Consider the following 11,065-nt stretch of genomic DNA (forward strand, 5'->3'; position numbering starts at 1 on the left):
TCTCAATTAAGTCTGTTTTCTTTTTGTCCTGCCCAATGTAATCAAGTAGGCTAGTCAAGACCGTCAATAAAGGGTTTGGCTCCTGAGACCACTTGGAAATAAATCTTAATCACCAAAGCATTATTAAAATATCAAGTTTGAGAGGATTAAAACAGTGAGCTGACATTCCATTTTTATCTACTCTATGTATTGTAGGCAGGCCTACATTATTTTAGCAATGCTTGTAACATCTGCTTCCAACTCACACCCTCAATCATGTAGATCCACTGAACGCACACTCACTCTCCAGATCCCAATCACCTGAATTCTAATCACCTGTTCACACACCTGTATGTCATTATCACGCACTATTTAGTTCAGTTATTTGCACCCCAAACACCCCATTGTTTGTTTTGTGACACATTGCTTTCAGAGCACTGGGTTTCTTGTGAATTACTCCTCGCATGTATGATGGTTTTTGCCTGCCTCACTAACGACGCCTTTTGCCTGCCTGTACTTTTGCCAATCTGATTTCCTGTTCTCTACCTATTGCCTGATCTCCCGGACTACGTTACTAGCCTTTTCCCTGCCTGTACTGTTACCCTTTTAGACCCCTGTGTATGACCTTCTGCCTGCCCCTGTGGTCCTTTGCAAATAAACACCTGCTGCACCCTGCGCTTGAAACCAGCTCTCTGTCTCCCCTGGTGTTCATTACAATGCGTTGGAGGTGCTTAAAACCCCCTACATGTGTTCATGCCACCATGAAAGGAAAGATGAGAACCTCGGTGAATATCGGTGAACCTTGTATTTAGAAGTTATTTTCCTGTAACAGTTTTACATATTTTTTAAAACCAAGCCCCCCGTAGGCTACCCTTACCCTAGGCCTACTATACTGAAGGCTGGTTCAACAGCAATGCATATATCTTTTTTTATGCTGACGATTTTGTCATTACATTTTACATGTATTTATTGTTGTTGAAAAAACAAACAGCTTGTTTTTTGTTTCATATGATTAAAACCAAACTTATTAGAATCTTTCACTGTTCTGGTGAGAATGTCTGTGGCACGCATGCAATGCAACTTCTAGAGAAGTGTGAATGCGATCTGTAAGATGGTTCCAATTTGTATATAAAACATATTTGGGAGCAGTATAACGGTGAGTGGACATTCTCCCTTTCTATTGGATCTTTGTTCAGCAACTGTGAAAAGTTTGGATGTCTGTAAAACATATTTAATTGTATATGCCCACAGGAAGAAATGATGGTACCTGTAAGTGTATTTAGACAGCCATTTAAAATACGTTTTTTTGTTAAGAATTTGATTAAAATGATTTGATCTCTTTTTAGGCCTTATCAATAATGAATGAAATCTTGCTTATTGACATAGTTTGGCATGTCCATGCTCATCCATATTGTAATTTACAGTAGCGCTAGCCCCTATATCAGTGTGAATGCTATTGAAGACATGTTCAAATTAACATATTCAGCAAAGATAGTCTACATGGTTTTATTTTGTTTCTGTAAGCTGTTTAACAAACTATAAAGGACTAACATTGGAAATGGAGTTGATTCCAAGGCAATACATAAAAGACCGTAAAGGAACCACATATTTAGCCATGAAGCACTTTCTGATTGGCCAGTGAGGGGGCCAAGCCTCGACACACCCACAACTTGTTCATTCGTCAAAGCTCAGCCCTTTCGTGCTGCCAGCAACTAGGCCGATAATTCTGATTCTGAAAATAGCTAAAAATATTTCTGACACTCCCCGAATCTATAGCGCTACTGCCAGCGCTTAAATTTACCATTGCGTTAGGTTTGTTAAAATATAGCCCTATATCACCTATTTCCTGTCAGATAAATTAATTACCAACTTTAATGAATTCCACAGGGCACCATCTCTCTGCTCACAACAGACAGCAGACGGCTTCATCCCATTTCGACAGCATGGGAAGCAGCAGCAGCTCCATATGGGTCTTCTGTAGATGGCTCTAATTTCCCCTGATCCTATGCATTAGATTCCCTCCCTCTCTATTCCATATCCCTGATTAGGGCTCAGTGGCAGATCCTTAAGCACAGCTGTTGTCCAGATGCTATCAGACTGCCTTGTATAATACAATTCATTATGAATACGGAATGGGGCTCTTATAGATCCTGCAGCAGAGACAGAGACATATTATGCAGTGCAAGTGAACGATCAATAATGCACCTTTTGGTTTAGACTGTAGTCCTAAACCTCAAGCAGCACACCTCATATTACGATACTATATGATAATATTGAATGTACTTCATTGAAACACAGCCTGCCCTATTGTATGTTTCTATATCTCACCCCCTCTCCGAAGGTTAGGGGTAAACAAAAGCAAATCAAATATCACATGCACCAATCCACATACTCTCAATATATGCTGTCACCAGACCACCAAAATGTATCTGTTATAATCTGCTATGAAATCATAAACATGTGCTGTTGCTGGTGTCTCACAGTGTCATTGTCTAGAGACTGTTTCGGTAGTAGGTGACATCCACATTGCTCTTATGAAATCCACAGAGTATCTCAAATGAGGACAATATGGTAATTTGGCCACTATGACTCACAAGCAAAAGTGATGAGGGAATTATTTGTATCTATTGTTCATGCTTTGAAAGTGTTGACAGTTCTACAGCAAAGTGCTATGAAGTTAAAGATTTTCCAAATGGACCATAACAATTATCGGTATAATAAAATGGAAATGGACAGTATATATACAGTGCCCTCAGGAAGTATTCACACACCTTGACTTTTTCTACATTATAAAGTGGGATAAAAATACATTTTTTGTCAACGATCTAGACAAAATACTCGAATGTCAAAGTAGAAGGAAAATTATAACATTTGTAAAACATTTAAGAAAAATAAAACATATCTTGATTACATAAGTATTCAATCCCCTGAGTCAATATGTGTTAGAATCACCTTTGGCAGCTATTACAGCTGGGTGTCTTTCGGGGTAAATCTCAAAGCGTTCTACACACCTGGATTGTACAATATTTCCACATTATTCTTGAAAAGATTCTTCAAGCTCTGTCAGTTGTTGATCATTGCTAGACAGCCATTTGCCAGTCTTTCCATCGTTTCCCAAGCTGATTTAAGTCAAAGCTGACACTAGGCCCAGGAACATTAAATGTCATCTTGGTAAGCAACCCCAGTGTGTATTTGGCCTAGTGTTCTAGGTTTGGTATTTGGTATTTTATTAGGATCCCCATTAGCTGTTGCGAAAGCAGAAGCTACTCTTCCTGGGGTCCACACAAAACATGAAATATGACATAATGCAGAACATGTATAGACAAGAACAGCTCAAGGACAGCTTTACATCAATTTTAAAAAGGCACACGTAGCCTACATATCAATGCATACACACAAACTATCTAGGTCAAATATGGGAGAGGCATTGTGAGGTGTTGCTTTATCTGTTTTTTTTAAACCAGGTTTGCTGTTCATTTGAGCAACATGAGATGGAAGGGAGTTCCATGCAATAATGGCTATATATAATCCTGTACACTTTCTTGAAATTGTTCTAGATTTGGGGACTGTGAAAAGACCCCTGGTGACATGTCTGGTGGGTGTGTGTGTCAGAGCTGTGTGTAAGTTGACTATGCAAAGAAATTGGGATTTTCAACACATTCATTTTTTTAATAAAAAGAAGTGATGCAGTCAGTCTCCCCTCACCTCTTAGCCAAGAGAGACTGCCATGCATAGTATTTATATAAGCCCTCTAATTACAATGAAGAGCAAGATGTGCCACTCTTTTCTGGGCCAGCTGCAGCTTAACTAGGTCTTTCCTTGCAGAACTCGACCACACAACTGGACAATAATCAAGATAAGAAAAAACTATAGCCTGCAGGACTTGCTTTCTGGAATGTGATGTCAAAAAAGCAGAGCATCTCTTTATTACAGACAGACCTCTCCCTATCTTTAAAACCATTGAATCTATATGTTTCGACCATGACAATTTACAATATATGGTAACATTAAGTAATTTAGTCTCCTCAACTTGTTCAACAGCAACACCATTCATTATCAGATTCATATGAGGTCTAAAACTTAGGGAATGATTTGTACCAAATACAATGCTCTTAGTTTTAGTTTATTACTGGCCACCCATTGTTAAGGGTTTCAGTGACTTCATTAGCTGTGGTTGCTGATGTGTATATGGTTGAATCATTAGCATACATGGACACACATGCTTTGTTTAATGCCAATGGCCGGTCATTGGTAAAAATAGAAAAGAGTAGTGGGCCTAGAGAGCTGCCCTGCGGTACACCACACTTTACATGTTTGACATTAGAGAAGCTTCCATTAAAGAAAACCCTCTACGTTCTATTAGATAGATAGCCTGAATCCACAATATGGCAGAGGTTGAAAAGCCAGGTTAAAGACTGCACAGAAAAATCATTGATCTTGGCTTCACAATACAGTTTATTCTTCTTTTTGTTGAGTTTAAACACATAATTTCTCCATTTGCAGTAAGTCAACCAGTCAGATCAAAAGAATTATCTAAGTGAGTCTCAGAAATTGATCATACATGAATGTTATCTGATGTTACTAAGTTATTGATTGTGTGAACCTTATTTTTAAGGGTACATATATTAATATGGGCTACCCTTTCCTGGGTAGCTTATCAGAGATAGACATAACATGGAAAAGAGAAAACATAGCAAGAAAAAAAGATATACATTCAGAAGTCCATTAATCAGTTGGTGTGTGTGTGTGCTGCGGGCTTGAAGCTAAAACCTCATATGCTTGGCTCTCTCATCCCTTCCAGGCTGGGATAAGTTATTTCCTGTCCAGAACAGCTACCTTGTCCTTGAACTTCAGGAACTCGACCACTATCGCCCTGGGCCTGTCACCTGGGCCGGTGGTGGGTTTTCCAGTTCTGAGGGCGCGCTCCATCACAATCTTCCTGTGATCCATCTTCAGTTTCTCCGACATCATTTCCCTCACTTTATCCTCAGACTCCATCCAGGTCTCATGTGGAGACTCTGCAATTCCGTCCACAACCATGTTTTTTCGCCTTGATTGTCCCTCGAGATGATCAGATTTCTCTGTCATTGTTATCATGGATTCACATACAGAACTAAGGTCCTCTCTCAATGACTTGCAGATTGCTGTCATCTTGTCGTCCTCCTGTTTAAACTCACCGAGCTGACCCAGTGAGAACTGCAAACTGTTCTTCAGGGTAGCTTAAAATATCCTTCACCTGTGATAGACAGACAACACTGTCCTCAACGGTACTCCCACCGGCTTTGGTCTTTGTCATGTTAGCAATGTAGGCTACTCTGTTACCCTTCGCAATTCCATACAACAACAAACAGCAGGGGTCTAGAGAGCCACAAGCCCGGGACAATCCGCGGTCCCAGCTACAAAGGCTAACTGGTTCGCAGGCTGCGTACGAGCCCTGAAGAAAACCCTGCTAGCTTGAGAGGCTGCTAGCTAGCAGCTAGGCTAGCTGCTATGCAAAACACACTCCTAAGACCCGGCCTTGGTTGGCAGGATAGTAGCAGATAGTAGCAGATAGTAGCAGTCCCAGAAACTGATGCCAAGCGCATCGCGGGATCCAAACTCAAAAAGGTAGCTAGCAACTAAGACATTTTTCAAGAAACTTTCCAAAACAACAAACTGAGCTCTTCCTCATCCTGCTGAAAGGTGCATTTGGTTATTGTCTCACAGTGTCTGTTGGAAAGCAGACAGAATCAAGTTTTCCTCTAGGATTTTGCCTGTACATAGCTCTTTTCCATTTCTTTTTATCCTAAAAAACACCCTAGTCCTCGCAAATGACAATAACACCCATAACATGATGCAACCACCACTATGCTTGAAAATTTGAAGAGTGGTACTTACTGATGTGTTGGATTTGCCTCAAACATAACTATTTGTAATCAAGACATAAAGTTAATTTCTTTGCCATATTTTTACTTTAGTGCCTTATTGCAAACAGGATGCAAGTTTTGGAATATTGTTATTCTGTACAGGCTTCATTCTTTTCACTGTCACCAGAGGCCTAATGGTGAAATCCCTGACCAGTGTCCTTCCTCTCCGGCAACGGAGATAGGAAGGATGCCTGTGTCTTTGTAGTGACTGGGTGTATCGATACACCATCCAAAGTGTAATTAATAACTTCCCCATGTTCAAAGGGATAGTCAATGTCTGCTTTTTAAAAATAATCTACCAATAGGTGCCCTTCTTTGTGAGGCATTGGAAAACCTCCCTGGTCATTGTGGTTAAATCTGTGTTTGAAATTCACTGCTCGACTGAGGGACCTTACAGATCATTGTATGTTTGGTGTACAGAGACGAGGTAGTCATTAAAAAATATTTTTAAACACTATTATTGCACACAGAGTGAGTCCATGCAACTTATGTGACTTGTTTAGCACATGTTTACTCCTGAACGGATTTAGGCTTGCCATAACAAAGGGGTTGAATACTTATTCACTCTCTTCTCATTTTTTATTAATTTGTACAAATGTCTAAAATCATAATTCCACGTTGACATTATGGGGTAATACATTTTAAATTCCCACTAACACAATAACATCTGGAAAAAGTCAAGAGGTGTGAATACTTTCTGAAGACACTGTATAAACATTACATACAGTTGAAGTCGGAAGTTAACATACACTTAGGTTGGAGTCATTAAAACTTGTTATTCAACCACTCCACAAATTTCTTGTCATAGTTTTGGCAAGTCGGTTAGGACATCTACTTTGGGCACGACACAAGTAATTTTTCCAGCAATTGTTTACAGTCAGATTATTTAACTTATAATTCACTGTATCACAACTCCAGTGGGTCAGAGGTGTACAAACGGGCGGCAGGATAGCCTAGTGGTTAGAGTGTTGGACTAGTTCAAATCCCCGAGCTGACAAGGTACAAATCTGTCATTCTGCCCCTGAACAGGCAGTCAACCCACTGTTCCTAGGCCGTCATTGAAAATAAGAATGTGTTCTTAACTGACTTGCCTGGTAAAATAAAAATAAGTGTGGCTTTAAACAGCTTGGAAAATTCCAGAAAATAATGTCATGGCTTTAGAAGCTTCTGATAGACTAATTGACATCATTTGAGTCAATTTGATGTATTTCAAACTCAGTGTCTCTTTGCTTGATATCATGGGAAAATCAAAACAAATCAGTCAAGACAGAAAAAAATTGCAGACTTCCACAAGTCTGGTTCATCATTGGGGGCAATTTCCAAATGCCTGAAGGTATCACATGCATCTGTACAAGTAAGTATAAACACCATGGGACCACGCAGCATTCATACTGCTCAGGAAGGAGACACAATCTGTCCCCTAGAGATTAATGTACTTTGGTGCGAAAAGTGCAAATCAATCCAAGAACAACAGCAAAGGACCTTGTGAAGATGCTGGAGGAAACAAGTACAAAAGTATCTATATCAACAGTAACAGTAAAACGAGTCCAATATCGACATAACCTGAAAGGCCACTGCTCCAAAACCGCCATAAAAAAAGCCAGTTTATGGGGACAAAAAAAGCCAGTTTTTGTCCTCTGGTCTGATGAAACAAAAATAGAACTGTTTGGCCATAATGACCATCGTTATGTTTGGAGGAAAAAGGCGTGCAAGCCGAATAACACCATCCCAACCGTGAAGCACGGGGGTGGCAACATGTAGGGGTGCTTTGCTGCAGGAGGGACTGGTGCACTTAACAAAATAGATGGCATCATGAGGATGGAAAATTATGTAGCTGTATTGAAGCAACATCTCAAGACATCAGTCATGAAGTTAAGCTTGGTCGCAAATGGGTCTTCCAAATGGACATTGACCCCAAGCATACTTCCAAAGTTGAGGCAAAATGGCTTAAGGACAACAAAGTCAAGTTATTGGAGTGGCCATCACAAGGCCCTGACCTCAATTCTATAGACAATTTGTGGGCAGAACTGAAAAAGCATGTGTGAGCAAGGAGGCCTACAAACCTGACTCAGTTACACTAGCTGTCAGGAGGAATGGGCCAAAATTCACCCAATTTATTGTGGGAAGCTTGTGGAAGGCTACCCGAAACATTTGACCAAAGTTAAACAATTTAAAGGCAATGCTACCAAATACTAATTGAGTGTATGTAAACTTCTGACCCACATTCTTAAAATAAAGTGGTGATCCTAACTGACCTAAAACAGAATTTTTACTAGGATTAAATGTCAGAAATGGTGAAAAACAGAGTTTAAATGTATTTGGCTAAGGTGTATGTAAACTTCCAACTTCAACTGTACCTTTAATAACTTTGACAACTATTTGCCAATCCTTTAGATGACAATGACATGCATTGCTAGATTGTTGCTGTAGAATAATAGTTTCATTTAGCCAAAGCATCAGGGGATAAGCAGGAAATTGTGGTAACCCACTGCACTCTCTTTCTCCGGTGTGTATGTGTGTGTGTGAGAGGGAGGGAGAGTCCGTGTGTAGATTATATTTCCATTGAAAACAGCAAAATAGAGGTAATGCATTAGATGCAATACAATTTACTATATCCTTCCATCACATGTTTACTAAGTAGCCCAATAAATTTTTAGGACTATAGATTAGACCATAAAACACTAGCAGACAAACATGAGAACCCTGAGTACAGTACCCGTACAGAGATATGCTCACCGTCCCAATTCAGACTCCAACTCATAGTAGTCAGCCAGGGTCTCCTTCTTCGATCCATCTATCCAGTAGTCTGGAGCTGGGGATGCCCCTGCTCTGGACGAGGGTATAGTGACTTTACGCATCACCAGCTAGCCAGACGGATTAAAATATCTTGACAGCTCTTCTCCCCTACTGCGATTCAATGCTTGACTCAGTTACAGTGGCGTGAAGAAAAGCGAGTTTGAAACCATCCAAAACGAACCCGTATGGAAGAATATAAACATCAGTTACAATACTATTTGAAGGACTGGGTAACGTAGTGAATGAAATTGGTCCTAAATGCATATTATTCACAGCCACCAGCCCGCTTCGCTACCGTAATGCAAGTGTACTGGAAAGGCAAGTATACAGAGAGGAGTCTGCGTTGGAGGTTTCCACCGGGTCTTACTGTCGCCGGGTTAACATCCAAAAACATTGTAGTTATCTTTACCTGAGGTCACAATCAAGTACGTAATGTGTGTTACCATAATCATTGTGGTGGTTTTTATGACACATAAATACCATTTGAACTATGTAATTATACCGTAATTATTTCCACAAAAATGTGTATATTGAGGGCCAAAAAATAAATAATTAAATACAGATTTTCCAGCCCTACAATAAACAGGAAATATTTGAATTGATCTTTTTAAGATAATTAATACTGACAAATAACACAAATGCAATTGATGCTCAGTAAATAACATGTATCTTTCAATTATAACACTTTCATATTTGTCAAAGATGCAAGACATCTGAGTAAGATGTAGGTACAGTGCCTTCAGAAAGTATTCATACACCTAGACTTATTCCACGTTACAGCCTGAATATAAAATAGATTAATACAAACAAAAACATCTCACCCATCTACACACAATACCCCATAACGACAAAGTGAAAACATGTTTTTGAAATGTTTGCACATTTATTGAAAATTAAATATATCTAATTTACATAAGTATTCACACCCAAGTCAATACATGTTAAAATCAACTACAACTGTGAGTATTGCTGGGTAAGTCTCTAAGAGCTTCGCAAATCTGGTTTGTACAACATGTTCACATTATTCTTTTACAATTCTTCAATATGTCAAGTTGGTCAGAATCGGACAATTCTGTCAAGTTGGTTGTTGATCGTTGCTAGATAGTCATTTTCGAGTCTTGCCATATATTTTCAAGCTGATTTAAGTCCAAACTGTAACTAGGCCACTCAGGAACATTTAATGTAGTCTTGGCAAGCAACTATTTCGCCTTGTGTTTTAGGTTATTGTCCTGCTGAAAGGTGAATTTGTCTGTCTTTTGAAAAGCAGACAGAACCAAGTTTTCTAGGATTTTGCCTGTGCTTAGCTCCATTGTTTATTTTCACCCTAAAAAAACTCTGTAGTCCTTGCCGATAGCAAGCATACCCATAACATGATGCAGCCACCACCACGCTTGAAAAAAATGAAGAGTGGTAATCAGTGATGTGTTGGATTTGCCCCAAATAGAGGGCTTTGTATTCAAGGACAAAGTAGATTTCTTTGCCATTTTCTTTTTGCAGTTTTACTTTAGTGCTGTAACTGCAAACAGGATGGATGTTTTGGAATATTGGCGTACATATTTTAACTCTGTCATTTTGGTTAGTATTGTGGAGTAACTACAATGTTGCTGATCCATCCTGTTTTCTCATATCACAGCAATTCAACTCTAACGGTTGTAAAGTCATCATTGGCGTCATCGTGAAATTCCTGAGCTGTTTCCTTCCTCTCTGGGAACTGAGTTAGGAAGGACACCTGTATCTTTGTAGTGACTGGGTGTATTGATACCACAGGAGTTTGGTGGTACCTTAATTGGGGAGAATGGGCTCATGGTAATGAGTGGAGCGGAATGGTATCAAATACATCAAACACAGTTCCCAGGTGTTTGATGCCATTCCATTTGCTCTGTTTCGGCCATTATTAATGAATGCTTTCTTCGTTTTTACCCATCTGCCAATAGGTGCCCTTCCTTGCAAGGCATTGGAAAACCCTGCTAGTCTTTGTGGTGGAACCGGTGTTTAAAATTCACTGCTCAACTGAGGGACCTTTCAGATAATTGTGTGTGGGGTATAGAAATGAGGTAGTCAGTCAAAAAGTACCATTATTGCACACAGAGCAATCCATGCAACCTGTTAATCCAATTTTTACTCCTGAACATATTTCGGGTTGCCATAACAAAGTGCTCGAACACTTATTGGCTCAAGACATTTCAGCTTTTCATTTTGTATTAATTTGTAAAAATGTCTAAAAACATAATTCCACATTATGGGGTACTGTGTGTAGGGCAGTGACACAATGTTCAGGCTGTAACAAAACAAATGTCATGTAATACATCAAATAGTTAACTGTTTTATCTTCCTTACCATCAAAACACATTCAAAAAGGGCTTGTCTAACCCTCTGTCCCAAGT

General features: G+C 39.5%; 1 protein-coding gene across 1 annotated transcript in view; it reads right to left on the reverse strand.

Moving 5' to 3' along the window:
- LOC109892409 (calcium/calmodulin-dependent protein kinase type IV) overlaps window positions 1-9,021 on the reverse strand; it is a 30,392-nt gene extending 21,371 nt beyond the window's left edge. Inside the window, exon 1 of the mRNA XM_020484919.2 lies at window positions 8,622-9,021. Within this exon, the coding sequence (XP_020340508.1) occupies window positions 8,622-8,743 (122 nt within the window). The 5' untranslated portion in view covers window positions 8,744-9,021. The remainder of the gene's footprint in view (window positions 1-8,621) is intronic.
- Between the last annotated feature and the right edge of the window lie 2,044 nt (window positions 9,022-11,065).

The sequence above is a fragment of the Oncorhynchus kisutch genome, linkage group LG6 (genome assembly GCF_002021735.2).
Source record: "Oncorhynchus kisutch isolate 150728-3 linkage group LG6, Okis_V2, whole genome shotgun sequence".
NCBI lineage: Eukaryota > Metazoa > Chordata > Actinopteri > Salmoniformes > Salmonidae > Oncorhynchus > Oncorhynchus kisutch.